This window comes from Lethenteron reissneri, chromosome 70 (genome assembly GCF_015708825.2).
Source record: "Lethenteron reissneri isolate LAM-NWPU_2019-01 chromosome 70, ASM1570882v1, whole genome shotgun sequence".
NCBI classification, from domain to species: Eukaryota; Metazoa; Chordata; class Hyperoartia; order Petromyzontiformes; family Petromyzontidae; genus Lethenteron; species Lethenteron reissneri.
The window spans coordinates 1,217,699-1,236,559 of record NC_083848.1 but is presented as its reverse complement, the minus strand read 5'-3'; the positions used below and the strand labels follow the sequence as shown (position 1 = coordinate 1,236,559).

Genomic DNA, 18,861 nt, shown 5'->3' with positions numbered 1-18,861 from the left:
TCAGAGGACAACTGGGTGGAAGTGTTGTGGTCAGATGAGACCAAAATGGAGCTCTTTGGCATCAACTCAACTCGCCGTGTTTGGAGGAGGAGGAATGCTGCCTATGACCCCAAGAACAGCATCCCCACCGTCAAACATGGAGGTGGAAACATTATGCTTTGGGGGTGTCTTTTCTGCTAAGGGGACAGGACAACTTCACTGCATCAAAGGGACGATGGACGGGGTCATGTACCGTCAAATATTGGGTGAGAACCTCCTTCCCTCAGCCAGGGCATTGAAAATGGGTCGTGGATGGGTATTCCAGCATGACAATGACCCAAAACACACGGCCAAGGCAACAAAGGAGTGGCTCAAGAAGAAGCACATTAAGGTCCTGGAGTGGCCTAGCCAGTCTCCAGACCTTTATCCCATAGAAAATCTGTGGAGGGAGCTGAAGGTTCGAGTTGCCAAACGTCAGCCTCGAAACCTTAATGACTTGGAGAAGATCTGCAAAGAGGTGTGGGACAAAATCCCTCCTGAGATGTGTGCAAACCTGGTGGCCAACTACAAGAAACGTCTGATCTCTGTGATTGCCAACAAGGGTTTTGCCACCAAGTACTAAGTCATGTTTTGCAGAGGGGTCAAATACTTATTTCCCTCATTAAAATGCAAATCAATTTATAACACTTTTGACATGCGTTTTTCTGGATTTTGTTGTTGTTATTCTGTCTCTCACTGTTCAAATAAACCTACCATTAAAATGATAGACTGATCATTTCTTTGTCAGTGGGCAAACGTACACAATCAGCAGGGGATCAAATACTTTTTTCCCTCACTGTAAAGTGTAAGATCATAGATACAGACATACGTTGTTTGATCATTGAGACACGAACAGAAGTTGTTAGATCACAGAGACACAGAGAGAAGTTTTTAGATCCTAGAGCCACAGACAAAAATTGGTGGATCATTAAGACCCAGTCAGACTTTGTTAGATCATTGAGACAGACAGAAGTTGGTGGATCATAGAGACACGGACAGACGTTGTTAGATCATTGAGACAGACATAAGTTGGTGGATAATAGAAACACAGACAAAAGTTGTTGTTGGACCACCACGGATAATGAAATTCCTTACCAGACAACAACAGCCGCAGCAACAACAACAACAGCAGCAGCACTCCCTGCTGTTGCTACTGCTGCTGCCTTTTATAAATCTGCCTCCTCCATCCTCATCAACCTCCACCCCCTCCTCCTCCTCCTCATCCCCTCCATTTCCCATCCGCGTCCCGTGAGAGAGAGCGCGTGAGAGAGGCTCCCTGGGATCAAGGGAGTGGGATGCGTGGGGTCACCTTGGTGGGGTGTGGGGTGGTGGGGGTATGGGGGTGAGAGAGAGGGAGGGAGTCTATAGGGGATACTGGGAGATACCGCTAAGTGATGATGATCCCGAGTGCTGTGCACACCGCCCGCACAGCGGATAATTGCGACCAATTAGCGTCAATTAGTGGCGTTCAACTGGTCGAGCTATGTGGGAGGAGGAGGGAGGGGAGATTGTGAAGGCGGGGAGGGGGGGATCGTAAATTGGTGGTTATTGGGTCCGACCGCTATGTGAGCTGTCCTAGACACCATGCATATAAGTCTGGAATCATAGGGAAAAAATAACTAATTCATCTTCCCTGCTCATTGGACAGGACGTCGAGGGCCTGTGGAATGGCCAGCGAGAAGCCCCCAATCTCACACCACTGAGATTTTTTAAAAATCTCTGGGGTCACTTGAAGTCGGCGCTGGTCAACGCATAGAACATTAAGAGTGTTGAATGTTTGCGTCGGCGCATTATTGACGTGCGTGACGCCATTACCCCCCGATACCATTTGCCGTGCGTTTGCTGGCTGAGCATCTCGTCTGGAGTTGTGTATCGGGAACAATGGTGGACACTATTTCGATTTAAAGCTTTCGTGACTGCAGGGATTCATCTTCTTGGTTCTTTCGGTAAAGTCACGTAGAAGGGAAATAATAAAATAATAAAAATAAAAAATAATAAAAACATTCTCACGACGTTTCGGCCACAACGCAAGCAGCCGTCCTCACTATGGGAACCTCATTTGCCAGTAAAAATATGATAATTGGTTTTTTACCCTTCTATCTGGCAACAAAACTGACACCTTTTTGCAAGGAGTCATGTTTGCATAGACCGCAATACCTGCAGTCATAATACAAACAAAAGAACATAACTCTGATAATGTGCACTGTCCTTGAAGTTGATTGGTCCACACCCGAGACAGCTTTCCTTAGAGCCTAGTCCAACCCATGTGAGACTAGGCTCTAAGGAAAGCTGTCTCGGGTGTGGACCAATCAACTTCAAACACAGTGCACATTATCAGAGTTATGTTATTTTGTTTGTATTATGACTGCAGGTATTGCGGTCTATGCAAACATGACTCCTTGTAAAAAGGTGTCAGTTTTGTTGCCAGATAGAAGGGTAAAAAAACAATTATCAGCCGTCCTCAGGTGAAGACCAGGTCTGTCGGGGAGACAGCGTATGAACCTGGTCTTCACCTGAGGACTGGAGCATGTTTGTTTTCACTTCTTTCACTCAATCATCTATCAAATTCTGTCTTTGTCTCTATGATCTATGAACCTCTGTCTGTGTCCCAATGATCCACAAACTGCTGTCTGTGTTTTTGTACTGTTTGCCTTTTGCCATTGTTCTCCCGTCTGAAACTGCTACTGAGACGAGGCCATACAGAAGGCTCTGGTGTAGGCCAATCAGTTTCAAAGACAATGCATCACATATTATCAGAGCATGCTGTTTCGATTTAAAGCTTTCGTGACTGCAGGGATTCATATTCTTGGTTCTTTCGGTAAAGTCACGTAGAAGGGAAATATGATGATTGCTTGTGTTGCAATCGAAACGTCGTGAGAATTTTATTGTTTTATATTTGTATAATTTTATTATTTCCCTTCTACGTGACTTTACCGAAAGAACCAAGAGAACGTTGTTTGTTTTGCATGTTCGCCACAAGTACCGTGTGCGGTTAATTGCAGTACTTGATTCCTTACATGCTTTGGGCTTGCCTTCATATCCGCATCTCCAGTTTCCGAACCCTCCCACTCCCAGCACCGCCCACTTCCCCTCACCACCCCGGCATTTTTTTTTTGCTGTGCTTGTGTCCTCCCTACCCCACACTCCCACCCTCCCTGTTTCTCCTCCCTGGCTCCTAACCAGAGGTCGCAACCGGGTACCCGATACCCGTACCCTACCCGATACCCGGCTACCCGTACCCGGCCAGGTACGGCTACGGGTAGCCGTTTGCGATCATGGTGCGGCCGGGTATGGGTACGGGTACGCCGTGAGTCACTGGTGAGTCACCGTTTGTCACTCATTTCCCAACGTCTTGTCTCTTCTCACAATTCAAGTTCCTAGAATCAACCCACCCGCGCCTGCAACGTGGCTTCATCCCAGAGGTCGCAATCAGGTACCCGATACCCGTACCCTACCCGTACCCGGCCGGGTACGGGTAGCCATTTGCGACCCTGGTGCGGCCGGGTACGGGTACGGGTAGGCCGTGAGTCACTGGTGAGTAACCGTTTGTCACTCATTTCGGGTAGGGTACGGGTAGGGAACGGGTACTCGGCCGGGTACGGGTAGCCATTTGCGACCCTGGTGCGGCCGGGTACGGGTACGGGTAGGCCGTGAGTCACTGGTGAGTAACCGTTTGTCACTCATTTCGGGTAGGGTACGGGTACGGAACGCCGGGTACGGGTACCCATTTGCGACCCTGGTGCGGCCGGGTACGGGTAAGGAATCAAAACCCGTTTGCGACCTCTGCTTGTAGCCTCCACTCCTCCTACCCCACACCCCCACCCTCCCTGTCTCTCATCCCTGGCTCCTCCCCCCCCTTCTCTTGCCTATATAGCCTCTTGTTGCAGCAGCCCCTTATGCCCACTTCAGCAATTGTTTCTTGCTGTGGTTGTCCCACCTGATGACGGACGCTTGTGTTGCGCCCGAAACGTGGTGATTTAATTTATTTTATGTTATACCTACGTAACTTTACCGAAATATCGATTTAAAGCTTTCGTGACTGCAGGGATTCATCTTCTTGGTTCTTTCGGTAAAGTCACGTAGAAGGGAAGTAATAAAATAATAAAAATATAACATTATAGAATCTTTTATTAATAAAATATTTTATTATGTTTTATTTTTATTATTTTATTACTTCACTTCTACGTGACTTTACCGAAAGAACCAAGAAGATTTACCGAAAGAACCAAAGAGTATAAGTCTCCCACTCGTTCGCCATCGTTGTCAACGCGCTGACTGGAATCTTCTCCAGATGGTCTCCAGAGACCTTGGGGCACAACATTTATGGTGGTTATTGTTGCAAATTCTCAGCAGAAGTGTTAAAAAATTTTCGAAGCACCCTGTTTCCAGTGCAGCTTGCAGTGTAGTGTGCAGTGTATCGTGTAGTACAGGGTGCATCAAAACAATGTTTAACACTTCTATGGGACTAAATAGTTTTTAATGGAAAAAGAAAGTATAATGCACTGTGACATGATAACAAATGCAATGTCCAATCTTGATTGGAAGCTTTCGTGACTGCAGGAATCCATACTCTTTGGTTCTTTCGGTAAAGTCAATGTAGGTAGAAAAAAATAATAGATCACGACGTTTCGATCGTTAATTTGGGGAGGGGGGGGGGGTTGTGGTGGTGGGGGGCTCTACGTGGGGGGGGGGGGGGGGAAATGAAACCCAGAAAAATCCTCTAACATCTTCAGCTCGTGCACGACGTACCTCGGGTGGAGGGGTTCGGTCCGCAAAGTCAAAGTTCAAAGTTCCTTTATTAGGTATAGCCCTGTGAGCCATTCGGCTCTTGAATCGGGTGCAACCGCAACAAACAAAAAATAAAAACATGAACAAGAAAACATTTTAAAGTGAATATGTGCAAACAGAAAATCCAAGAAAAGACAGCAAAATATTGCAGAAAAAATCAACGTACACCAACCCTGTGCAAATATCCCAGTGGGATGCAAGTCAAACAACAACAACCACAAGACAACTTAGATCAAGGCCATCAGTCTAACTCTGTACTACAACAAACAAACATGGCCAAACCAATTTTTTTTTCGAAAATCACCAAAATAAAGCCATAAAAGCAATGAAACATTTTTCGATTTAAAGCTTTTGTGACTGCAGGGATTCATCTTCTTGGTTCTTTCGGTAAAGTCACATAGAATGGAAATAATAAAATAAAAATAAAACATAATAAAATAATTTATATTTTATTATGTTTTATAAAATAATTTATATTTTATTATGTTTTATAAAATAATTTATATTTTATTATGTTTTATTTTTATTATTTTATTATTTCCATTCTACGTGACTTTACCGAAAGAACCAAGAAGAGCAATGAAACAGTGGTCATCGGAACTGTGACCGAATTTTCACAATAAACGACGTCAACAACATGTACTACCAAAACCCTGCCAGCCATAGCTGGCTGCATGAGTCACTCAACAACAGCAGGAGCATCAGTCGGAGTATCAACATTTTTCAATTCAAGACGCACGCGTGGTCGGTCACTCCAGACTGCAGAGGTCGCAAACAGGTTTTGATTCCTTACCCGTACCCGTACCCGGCCGGGTACGGTTACCCGTTCCCTATCCGTACCCTACCCGAAATGAGTGACAAACGGTGACTCACCAGTGACTCACGGCCTACCCGCACCAGGGTCGCAAACCCGTACCCGTACCCGGCCAGGTAGCCGGGTATCGGGTAGGGTACGGGTATCGGGTACCCGGTTGCGACCTCTGCTCCAGAGTCGGATTGCATCGCACGCGCCTGAGGCTTCCGTCAACAGGATGTCTCTCGTGGCGAGCAAATTAAAGCGCATTGTTCGTCCGCTCCTCCGAGGCTCACGTTACCAACACCACCGCCGCTGCCTGCTGCCTGCTGTCTTAGCCCTACCTGATGCCCAACAACAGAAACGACATCGCTTGCAATTTTTTTTTTAGCACGTGGGGCGCTTTTCCGGCGTCTTTATTTTAACACAATCCCCCTCCCCCCATTCCCCCCACCCTTTGGTTGGTAATTTAGGGCTCTGGAAAGGGTAACTGCTGCTGTCTGTCAGCTCGATAAGTGTTCTAGATGTTGTCTCCCTCGCCGGGCGTGCAGGAGGTCGTGGGTTGAGGTGCTGACTCCCTTATATCCGTGTGTGGACTAATCTCCATCTGTTCCATCTGACTCTCTTCTACCCGTGTGTGGACTAATCTCCATCTGTTCCATCTCACTCCCTTCTGCCCGTGGGTGGACTAATCTCCATCTGTTCCATCTCATTTACTTATACCCGTCTGTTCTATCTCACTCCCATCTGCTCGTGGGTGGACTAATCTACATCTGTTCCATCTGTTCCATCTCAGTCCCATCTACCCGTGGGTGGACTAATCTCCATCTGTTCCATCTCACTCCCTCCTACAGAAGAGTGTGTGGACTAATCTCCATCTGCTCCATCTGTTCCATCTCACTCCCTCCTACAGAAGAGTGTGTGGACTAATCTCCATCTGTTCCATCTCACTCCCTTATACCCGTGGGTGGACTAATCTCCATCTGTTCCATCTCACTCTCTTCTACCCGTGGGTGGACTAATCTCCATCTGTTCCATCTCACTTCCTTCTGCCCGTGTGTGGACTAATCTCCATCTGTTCCATCTCACTCCCATCTACCCGTGGGTGGACTAATCTCCATCTGTTCCATCTCACTCCCTTATACCTGTGGGTGAACTAATCTCCATCTGTTCCATCTCACTCCCATCTACCCGTGGGTGGACTAATCTCCATCTGTTCCATCTCACTCCCTTATACCTGTGGGTGAACTAATCTCCATCTTTTCCATCTCACTCCCATCTACCCGTGGGTGGACTAATCTCCATCTGTTCCATCTCACTCCCTTCTGCCCGTGGGTAGACTAATCTCCATCTGTTCCATCTCACTCCCTTCTGCCCGTGGGTGGACTAATCTCCATCTGTTCCATCTCACTCCCTTCTGCCCGTGGGTGGACTCATCTCCATCTGTTCCATCTCACTCCCTTCTGCCCGTGGGTGGGCTCATCTCCATCTGTTCCATCTCATTTCCTTATACCCGTGTGTGGACTAATCTCCATCTGTTCCATCTCACTCCCTTCTACCCGTGTGTGGACTAATCTCCATCTGTTCCATCTCACTCCCTTATACCTGTGGGTGGACTAATCTCCATCTGTTCCATCTCACTCCCTTCTGCCCGTGGGTAGACTCATCTCCATCTGTTCCATCTCACTCCCTTCTGCCCGTGGGTAGACTCATCTCCATCTGTTCCATCTCACTCCCTTATACCCGTGGGTAGTTTTCTAGGAGGCGCCATACCCCTGGGCTCTGCCCGCTTACAAGGCGGTAGAGCAGCAAAGTGTGTGGACTAATCTCCATTTGTTCCTTCTGTATGGAATGGAACGTCGCCCACTCGCACACGAGTGCTGTTTCCTCCTCCGGGTGTGCTCCGGTTTCCGCTCACACGCTATGAACAACTCATTCATTGGCTGAAGGCACAATTGGTAAAGAGAGGACGGTGTTTGTTGAACATCTATCCAACCATACGTAGCCAACCGTGTTATGTATGTATGTTGAACATTTTCTTGGTTTTTTCGGTAAAGTCACATAGAAGGGAAATAATAAAATAATAAAAATAAAATATAATAAAATCATTCTCACGACGTTTCGGCCACAACGCAAGCAGCCGTCCTCAGGTGAAGAACAGGTCTGTCGGGAAGACAGACGCTCTCTCCCGGCAGACCTGTTCTTCACCTGAGGACGGCTGCTTGCGTTGTGGCCGAAACGTCGTGAGAATTATTTTATTATGTTTTATTTTTATTATTTTATTATTTCCCTTCTACGTGACTTTACCGAAAGAACCAAGAAGATGAATCCCTGCAGTCACGAAAGCTTTAAATCGAAATTTATGTTGAACATCTATCACACCGTGCGTAGCCAACCGTGTAATCGAAGGTGTGATGAAAGGACAACAAACTAAACACGAGAAGGAGTTCTAAAAAGAATGAGTTTGTCAATTTAGACGATTTCAAATTGTATCATAGCTCCCAGTGGCTTGGTAACATCGGTAGGAAGAGTGTTCCAGACGGACGGACGTGGAAACAGCGGCATCTGAAAGCGCCGCGGGATGATGATGATGGTGATGATCAGGGTGATGATGATGGTATTGATGATGATGGTGCTGATGATGATGGTGCTGATGATGGTGATGATCAGGGTGATGATGATGATGGTATTGATGATGATGGTGCTGATGATGATGGTGCTGATGATGATGCTGATGATGATGGTTCTGATGATGATGCTGATGATGATGCTGATGATGATGATGGTATTGATGGTGATGGTGCTGATGATGATGGTGCTGATGCTGATGGTGCTGATGATGATGGTGATGATCAGGGTGATGACGATGATGATAGTATTGATGATGATGGTGCTGATGATGATGGTTCTGATGCTGATGCTGATGATGATGATCAGGGTGATGATGATGATGATGGTATTGATGATGATGGTGCTGATGATGATGGTTCTGATGCTGATGATGGTGATGATCAGGGTGATGATGATGATGATGGTATTGATGATGATGGTGCTGATGAAGATGGTGCTGATGATGATGGTGCTGATGATGATGGTGCTGATGATGATGCGGTGACCACCGCCTTTGTTCGATGGCTGAGCCAGAAGATAATGGTCGTGATGATTGATGATTGTGATGACGAAGCCGCTGCTGCTGCAAGGATGACCCCCGGAGTTTCGCGTGACGATGCTGATGACGGTGTATAGCTCTTTGCTGGCGAGATCAACAGCAGGGGCATCGTGGTGGTTCCATTTCGCGGCATTGGCAGCAGACGCAGCTCGGCCGAGCACTGCACGGGCATGGTTCGCATCTTAACAAGTCTCGATTTAAAGCTTTCGTGACTGCAGGGATTCATCTTCTTGGTTCTGTCGGTAAAGTCACGTAGAAGGGAAATAATAAATAACAAAAATACAACATTATAATATAATAACATAATATAATACAAGTATATAATAATATAATATAATAAACTAATATAATAATATAATATTATTATATTTCGATTTAAAGCTTTCGTGACTGCAGGGATTCATCTTCTTGGTTCTGTCGGTAAAGTCACGTAGAAGGGAAATAATAAATAACAAAAATACAACATTATAATATAATAACATAATATAATACAAGTATATAATAATATAATATAATAAACTAATATAATAATATAATATTATTATATTTCGATTTAAAGCTTTCGTGACTGCAGGGATTCATCTTCTTGGTTCTGTCGGTAAAGTCACGTAGAAGGGAAATAATAAAATAACAAAAATAAAACATAATAAAATAATTCCCACGACGTTTCGGCCACAACGCAAGCAGCCGTCCTCAGGTTGTGGCCGAAACGTCGTGAGAATTATTTTATTGTGTTTTATTTTTGTTATTTTATTATTTCCCTTCTACGTGACTTTACCGAAAGAACCAGGAAGATCTTAACAAGTCGTCAAATCGCATTTCGTTAAAACTCACCCGCGCAGAGGTCGCATTCTGGCGCAACCCGACGGAGGCTGCCATCATCGCGGGCTTCCGTTATCAATAAAAATAATCCTACGTCAGCATCCGCGTCGATGTCGATTGGCAACGCGGTGCCCCGAACGCCGCCAATACCTTCGACCAATCCGAAATCTCAACTTTTCTCGACAGAACCGCTTTGATATACTACGACAATAATAATAATCATACGCGTGTATATTTATAGATCATATCGATGGGTGTGTTTTAATGTGAACACTGAGGAAGCGTACCATACGCGAATCATCGATAGTACATCGAATTATGAAATGCGCGCTCACAGAGAACTGAATAAATACGTGAAGTTGACACCGTGACCACAATAGACCGCGTGCTTTGATACAATTGATCACGTGATTTGATACAATTGATCACGTGCTTTTATACAATTGATCACGTGATTTGATACAATTGATCACGTGCTTTTATACAGTTGATCACGTGATTTGATACGATTGATCACGTGCTTTGATACAATTGACCACGTGGTTTGATACAAATGATCACGTGCTTTTATACAGTTGATCACGTGATTTGATACGATTGATCACGTGGTTTGATACAATTGATCACGTGATTTGATACAATTGATCACGTGGTTTGATGCAATTGATCACGTGATTTTATGCGATTGATCACGTGCTTTGATACAATTGACCACGTGCTTTGATACATTCAATTCAGTCGATTGCGTGAGAGTGTGTGTGTGGTGCAGCAACACCAGTGACGATTATCTGAACCGGTCCTGGGCCTCCTCTAGCTCGACTCAGCCTGAAATGAGTACCTGGTGCGGTGTGTAAACATCGCCACTGGGGAGACAAAGGCGGTCGGGCGTGGTCCTGGCCACCAACCCCGTCGTGTACCGTTCCGGCCTTTATAGGTGCTCGCTAACAGCACTTGCCCCTACAGTCTGTTAAGGCTATAGGGAGGATCTTTGTTTTTGTGATGCTGTATGGCAGCGGTAAGCACGTGGCGCTACGAACCTGGTGACCTGAGTTCGATTGTCGCTTACGACCAACATCATTGACGATCAATTGAACTAGTCCTGGGCCTCCTCTAGCTCGACTCAGCCTCAAATGAGTACCTGGTGTGGTGGGTAAACATCGCCACTGGGGAGACAAAGGCGGTCGGGCGTGGTGCTGGCCACTCACTCCCTCATGTACCGTGCCGGCCTCCATAGGTGCTCGCTAACAGCACTTGCCCAAACAGTTTGTTAAGGCTATACGGGGGATCTTTGTTTTTATATCTGTAAATATATTATGTAACACCAGTTGACGATTGTCTGAACCGGTCCTGGGCCTCCCCTAGGTCGGCTCGGCCTCAAATGAGTTCCCGGTGCGGTGTGTAAACATCATCGCCACTGGGGGAGACAAAGGCGGTCGGGCGTGGTGCTGGCCACCCACCCACTTTGTCTTTGTTTGTACTGCGTGGGTGAATTGGACGTGTCCTTTGTGCGAGTGAGGTGTGTTTTGTGTATGAGTTCAGGTACTCGTGTGTGTGTGTGTGTGATGTGTGAGGCATGTATGGTTGGCTACGTACGGTGTGTGAAGTGTGTGTTAGAGAGAGAAAGGTGAGGGAGCCGTGTGTGTGTGTGTACACACAAGGTGTGTGTACACACAAGGTGTGTGTACATGTGTGCGGCGCCGAGGTGTTTATCCAACGTCGAAGTCGAGCCGTGCCTCTGATGTCACACGATATGAACCTGACGTGTGCTGACGACGCGGTGACGTCACAATGCAATGGACGATTAATTTGCCCTGCCCCTGGCCCTGCTTGGCCCCGAGCCAGTTTCAGACGTCTGTTTGTGATTTAAAGCGTGCTCATCAGTGTTTGGTTTCGGCACAGCTTCGGCAGATATCCAGTCGAACAAACAACAATCGTACCGTGCTGTCTCGGCTCAGATGTGCCTGTGGGGAGAAAGCAAACAAAGAAAAAACACCCGAACGGTGCTGACTCGGCACGGATATGCCAGTGGAAAATAAGTAAACCCGTAAAAACAAAGTTTTTCACTATAAATCCTTTATATGCGTGGCGGCTAGAGTCCTCTCGTCCTCTGGCTTGAGATGGCTGCCACCTATGGGTCAGATGATTGTCTGCCAGTATTAAGCAATTGGTAATTAAATATTTTATTTGTTTTCCCTAAACAGTGTAAAATTTTGGAAAAAAAAATTTCACGAACATTAATTGTCTCGCACAACGAGTCTGTGTGCAAAATGTCAGCTCGATTGGATCACGGGAAGTGGGTTAAAAAACGACCGAAAGATTTGCACTGTCGTAAGCAAGCAAGCACGCAAGCACGCAAGCAAACGAACTTAATATAAAGGATTTAAAAACACCCATACTGTGCTGGCTCGGCTCGGATGTGCCAGTGGGAGGAAAACAAAAAAAACACCCAAACCGTGCTGGCTCAGCGCGGATGTGCCAGTGTGGGGGGAAAAAACCCCACCAAAACCGTACTAGCTCAGCACGGATGTGCCAGTGGAGAAAAACAACCCACCCGTACCGTGCCGGGTCACAGCATCGCTAGTGCCCTTCGTCGCCTGGCGTCACGGAGTCGCGTCCAAATTTGCAGCACAGGATCCTGAGCATTGCCTTGCGGATCTCTTTGGTCCGCACCCCGTAGATGATGGGGTTGAGCGCCGGCGGGGCGAGGTAGAAGAGCCCTCCGAGGAGTTGTCGAGCGGCGTCCGGGATGGGCAGGTACTTGTCCACGCGATTGTAGGTGACCAGGAAGAGGACGGGAAGGTAGAAGACTGCGAGCACGAGAAGGTGGGTGACGCACGTCTGCATGGCCTTCTGATGGCCCTTGCTGGCCGCCGTGTCTCTGCTCGTTCCGCGGAAGCGGCACTCGTAGATGATGCTCGCGTAGGAGAACGAGACGGCGGCCAGCGACAGGCCCACCGTGCAGGAGGTGAGCACGAGGCCGTACACGTTGTTGGCCGTGCCGTCGCTGCACGCAAAGTTCAGAAGCTGCGGGGGCGGACGGGCGGGCAGAGGTGGGGAATCTACGTGACTCTCAGGTTGGTCATCGATGGGAAGAATCAGAATATTTATTTTACTCGTTCTCAAAGGGTTGGCTGTCTTCGCCAGGCCCAAAAAATAGTTGTTCAGTAAATATAACAATGGATCCCATTTCGATTTAAAGCTTTCGTGACTGCAGGGATTCATCTTCTTGGTTCTTTCGGTAACGTCGCGTAGAAGGGAAATAATAAAATATAAAATTAAAATCATAATAAAATAATTCTCACGACGTTTCGGCCACAACTCAAGCAGACAGAGTCTTCTCGACAGACCTGTTCTTCACCTGAGGACGGCTGCTTGCGTTTTGGCCGAAACGTCGTGAGAATTATTTTATTTTGTTAAATTTTTTATTATCATTTTATTATTTCCATTCTACGTGAATTTACCGAAAGAACCAAGAAAATGGATCCCATGTGATTTTTTCAAATTTCAATTTTGTATCTGCGATCTGAGACCACTTAACAATTTAATTCCAAAATTTTTGAATATTTCCGCAAATTCGCACAATAATTGTTGACGACTTGATTCAACTTCGAAACACAACCGCTCAATTTAAAGTTTGCGTAATTTATTTATTATTATGAGAAAGATACATTTTTTTTTATTATTAGTCTACCAGGGGACCCTCTGCTATATTTTACCATCTTTGAATTATTCAAATGTGAAAATCATAAAATGCAGATTTTTTTCGTTCAAACCCGCTTGGATCCGAAATATTTCAAAGAACAATAAAATATAGAACCCCATCAGTCGTTCTCGCTTTAATTTTATCCGCCGTCTGATGCTCTATCAAAGGAAAAAAAGAAACAACCGCATTATATTTTGAACGGTTTCTGAATGACACCAGGCACAAACGTGTTTACTGGGCACTTAAACATCGAGATTTGAGGGCCTTGAAAATTGAAATCTCAGATATTCAGATTTCTTTCTCCTGTTGTTTGTGTCCTAAAAGCTACCTGTGTAGCAAATGTCATCTTTCTACCTAGTCGAGAAGTTGCCTAGATGTTCTTTTGTGATCTACAGATTAAGGTCTTTATTTATATAGAAGATAGCTTTTTTTTTGTCCCGTGTTGTTTTGTGACCTAAAAGCTACCTGTTTAGCAAATTTCTGTTTTCTATCTTGTCGGGAAGTACCCCAGGTGTCTTTGAGACAAAGAGATTAAGGTCTTTATTTATCGGCAAGATAGACACTGTAGAATGACTCTGATGAGGTACGCTACACCGGACAATCGAATCGTTGTTTAAAATATCTTATTAAAATAGCTTATTAAGGTGCTGCGTGTGTTTTAACCGGTGTTTTACATTTGTTCGCTCTGTGGTATTGGCATAAGTAAGTGTACTAAGAGACAAAAGTAAATGTCCTTATTTGAATACAGTTACCGTTTTTACCATATACCGTACTTACCACTCCAGTCTTGAAGACTCTCCACCACGGCGTGATGTATTTACAATACGCACAGTACAGTCACGTAGAAGGGAAATAATAAAATAATAAAAATAAAACATAATAAAATAATTCTTACGACGTTTCGGCCACAACGCAAGCAGCCGTCCTCAGGTGAAGAACAGGTCTGTCGGAAAGGCAGCGTCTGAATGAACAGGTCTGTCGGAAAGACAGCGTCTGAATGACGCTGTCTTTCCGACAGACCTGTTCTTCACCTGATGACGGCTGCTTGCGTTGTGGCCAAAACGTCGTGAGAATTATTTTATTGTGTTTAATTTTTATTATTTTATTATTTCCCTTCTACGTGACTTTACCAAACGAACCAAGAAGATGAATCCCTGCAGTCACGAAAGCTTTAAATCGAAATTTAGTGTTTCCATTGTTTAAGTTGCATGTAGTGTACCATGTACCGTCTGTAATATTTGACAATGAAATCAAGCGTAGCTACTTTTTTTACTCACTCGCTACACGGTGCCTATCGCCCGTCCTGGTTACAGCCTTCGGAGCGGTTTCACTGCATAACGTTGTTAGCGTCGGTGGCGGATAACCGGTCAAGCTTTGCCATTCGGCGCTTTTGCCACCTGGTGGTTGCTCCATGTACCGTGCTGGCACGGCTCGGATGTGCCAGTGGTAGTAACAAAAAAAACACCCGTACCATGCTGGCACGGCTCGGATGTGCCAGTGGTAGTAAAAAAAAAGACACCCGTACCATGCTGGCACAGCTTTATTGTGCCAGTGATAGTAAAAAAAAACACCCGTACCATGCTGGCACGGCTCGAATGTGCCAGTGGTAGTAAGAAAAAAAAAACACCCGTACCATGCTGGCACGGCTCGGATGTGCCAGTGGTAGTAAGAAAAACACACCCGTACCATGCTGGCACGGCTCGGATGTGCCAGTGGTAGTAAAAAAAAAGACACCCGTACCATGCTGGCACAGCTTTATTGTGCCAGTGATAGTAAAAAAAAACACCCGTACCATGCTGGCACGGCTCGAATGTGCCAGTGGTAGTAAGAAAAAAAAACACCCGTACCATGCTGGCACGGCTCGGATGTGCCAGTGGTAGTAAGAAAAACACACCCGTACCATGCTGGCACGGCTCGGATGTGCCAGTGGTAGTAAAAAAAAAGACACCCGTACCATGCTGGCACAGCTTGATTGTGCCAGTGATAGTAAAAAAAAACACCCGTACCATGCTGGCACAGCTCGGATGTGCCAGTGGTAGTAAGAAAAAAAAACACCCGTACCATGCTGGCACGGCTCGGATGTGCCAGTGGTAGTAAGAAAAACACACCCGTACCATGCTGGCACGGCTCGGATGTGCCAGTGGTAGTAAAAAAAAAGACACCCGTACCATGCTGGCACAGCTTTATTGTGCCAGTGATAGTAAAAAAAAACACCCGTACCATGCTGGCACGGCTCGAATGTGCCAGTGGTAGTAAGAAAAAAAAACACCCGTACCATGCTGGCACGGCTCGGATGTGCCAGTGGTAGTAAGAAAAACACACCCGTACCATGCTGGCACGGCTCGGATGTGCCAGTGGTAGTAAAAAAAAAGACACCCGTACCATGCTGGCACAGCTTGATTGTGCCAGTGATAGTAAAAAAAAACACCCGTACCATGCTGGCACAGCTCGGATGTGCCAGTGGTAATAAGAAAAAAAACACCCGTACCATGCCGGCTTGACTAGAATGTGCCAGTGGAAAACAATAATAATCCGAAGTGTGCTGGCTCGGCTCGGAAGTGCCAGTGGAAAGCATCCTTTCCTTTGGGCACACACTCACGCGGACTCTTCCACTCACCTGCACGTTATCGCACTGCGCCGCGTACACGGCCTTGGGCCTGTCGCAGTTGTAGAAGTTGAGCCTCGAGGTGAGGATGAGCAGCACGGAGACGAGCAGCGCCGACACGACCACTACGGCCGCGTTGGCCGCGGCCGCACGCCCGTTCGTCACGACCGCGTGGTAGTGCAGCGGCCTGCAGATGGCCGCGTAGCGGTCGAGCGCCATCGCCGTGAGCACGTAGCACTCGAGCGCGCGGTAGAACTGGATGGCGAGCATCTGGGTGATGCACTCGCCCACCGAGATCAAGTTGGGCGCCACCAGGTCGTGCATGATGCGCGGCAGCGTGGCGGAGCAGCCGACGATGTCGCTGATGGCCAGGTTGGCGAGCAGAATGAACATGGGCCTGTGGAGGCGCACGTCCCGGTAGATGGCGGCGCACAGCAGCAGGTTGCCGACGAGCGCCACGGAGTAGAAGAAGAGGACGACGGTGAAGACGAGCGGCCGCGTGCCGGCCGGCTCACGCAGCAGGCCAGCGATCAAGATGAGCGTGCCGGAGACGGAAGATGATGAAGATGAGTTCGAGTCCATGGTGGTGGTGATAGGCTTCCACGTACTTAGTGTGGTGGTGGTGAGTGATGGATAAAGATCGGAGATGCTGGGCGAGGTGGTGGTGGTGGTGATGGTGGTGGTAGGTGATGGATAAATTTATTATTTTATCTTTATACGTGACTTTATCGAAAGAACCAAAGAGTAATTCCTGCAGTCACGAAAGCTCCAAATTAAGTTTCATTAGCAATGCTTGGTGAGGTGGTGGTGATGATAGGTGGATGGATGGTGGTGATAGTGACAGTAGCGGTGGTGGTCGTTATGGCAACGTTGGTGATGGTGGGATCGTCAGGGGTCTCGTTGGTGGGTGGTGATGGAGATTAGCGAGACGGAGAAAGGTGGTTGCGGTGGTGGTTGTGGTGGTGGTTGTAGTGGTTTTTGTGGGGCAGCTGTCTCTGAGGTGCCCAGACTCACAACACACACTATGATCCTTCGGTCTTCACCACCACTATCATAGTCATCATCATTCTCATCCTCATCACCACGGATCACCTCTCATTGCCTTTCAGAGGGATATTTGGAGAATTCTTCCATTCAATGTCATCCCGAGATGGACATATCTTGTGCACTTTATTCATGTGCCGTGAAGATGGGCCATTGCCCGAAACGTCGCCTATAAATCCCGTTCTTTTTCAGGTCACGCACCGTGTGATTAATGAAGGATTGGGTTTTTGACGAACTTGAAAGCTCGCAAAAATACATCCTCCGAGGTTGGTGAGAAATCTGAATAGAATAAAAAAGAAACATCATCATCACAATCACCATCATCACGATCATCATCACAATATTTGTTACACGTGGATCACCATCATCATCATTACCATCATAAGATCTGTTACACGTGGATCACCATCATCATCATCTCCATCAGAAGATCTGTTACACGTGGATCACCACCATCAGCATCATCACCATCATCACGATCACCATCAGAAGATGGTGGTAATTATGAAAATGATTTCTGAGCTCAAGATGACGTGGTGAAGGTTGATCATGATTCTCTCAGATCCATCCTTGATGCCTTGGACCCACTTAAATCCAAGGAAATATCTACTGATCAATCTGCGCCTTGGTTTCGTGATGGGATTCACTCCTTTAAGGTAACCGTGCGAAAATTGGAGCGGACTTGAAATCTGGTCTTAGAGTCAATTTGCAGATTTTTATAAACATCATCAGTCAATTCACGGAGATGCCTTACACCAGACTAGAGCGTGTTTCTTCTCAAATCTAATTGGGAACAATGTTCATAACCCAACGGCACTTTTTTGCTGCATTTGATCGGATGATAAAGCCACCATCTCAGCCATCCTCTTCCCAATCCAAAGATAAACGCGGTAGATTTCTCAAATTCTTCTTGGATAGAATGTATAACATCCGACACCGAATTACCTCAATCTCCTTCGCCTGCCCTTATTCCAAAAAATTCTCCGCTATCCCTGAGGACTCTATTATTTTATTTTTTCAAGGTTGCCCTATCAACCATTTCTGGTTTGGTGGCTCAGTCCCGTTCCACCTTTTGTTTGTTCGATTCCTTGCCCTACCAAATTAATTCGATAACTTTTTCATCTACTCTGCCCATTTGTAAGCAACATTTTTAATCAATCTGTCAACTCTGGAATTGTGCCTTCCACCTTCAAACGTGCAGCTGTCACCCCTCGTCGGCCTTGATTCTGAGGTTCCAAATAATTCTCGCCCACATCTCCAACCTACCCTTCCTACCCGCGGTCCTTGATCGCCTGGCTACCTTGCAGTTGGACCACCGTTTGTCCTCTCGCGAGTTGATGGATCCATTCCAGTCTGGGTTCAGAGCCGGACACAGCACACTGAGACAACTCTGAGTTAAAGCATTGACCCCTGCTGACTCTGGCTCGCACAGTATTCTCGCTTTTGCTGGATCTTAGTTCAGCCTTTGACACCGTCGATCGTGACATCTTGGAAAGCATCCATGGGGGTTTCAGGAACTGCTCTCCGTTGGTCCAGATCTTATCTAGCTAATCGGGAACAGTTTGTATCCATGTGAGATTTGAAATCTTCTCCCAGGCACGTGTTCATTTGGGGCTCCTCAGGGTTCAGTCATTGGCCCTCTTCTCGTTTCCATTCATATGGTCCCACTGGGTAATTTGCTCCGAAATCTCGGCCTAAAGTTTCATTGCTATGCGGACGACGCTCAAATGCCTCCATGCTCACTTTGGCGCTGGTTTCCAACGAAAGTTAGTTGCAACAAAGCTTCCTCCAATCGAACGGTGTTTCAACGGAGGTGATGCTCATTGGGTCACCCCAACAACTTCACAAAGCTGCACCCTTCGACATTACGAGTGACGGTCCCGCAATCAGTTCGGCACAGGGAGTCACACATCTAGTGG

The 18,861-nt window shown here is 46.6% G+C and overlaps 1 protein-coding gene across 1 annotated transcript; it reads right to left on the bottom strand.

The window, feature by feature from the left end:
* Positions 1 to 12,133: 12,133 nt before the first annotated feature.
* LOC133360925 (olfactory receptor 8H2-like) lies at positions 12,134 to 16,522 on the bottom strand. The gene is made up of 2 exons (XM_061579811.1): positions 15,911 to 16,522; positions 12,134 to 12,614 (listed from the first exon to the last, which is right to left on the bottom strand). The coding sequence occupies exons 1-2, from the start codon at positions 16,478 to 16,480 to the stop codon at positions 12,168 to 12,170; spliced, it is 1,017 nt and encodes a 338-aa protein (XP_061435795.1). The 5' UTR covers positions 16,481 to 16,522; the 3' UTR covers positions 12,134 to 12,167.
* Positions 16,523 to 18,861: the final 2,339 nt, after the last annotated feature.

Excerpts from the sequence above, each read along its gene's own strand:
- LOC133360925 (XM_061579811.1), bottom strand. The coding sequence starts at position 16,480 with ATGGACTCGAACTCATCTTCATCATCTTCCGTCTCCGGCACGCTCATC. Across the intron at positions 12,615-15,910 it reads CGCAGTGCGATAACGTGCAG|CTTCTGAACTTTGCGTGCAG; the intron begins GTGAGTGGAAGA and ends CCGCCCCCGCAG.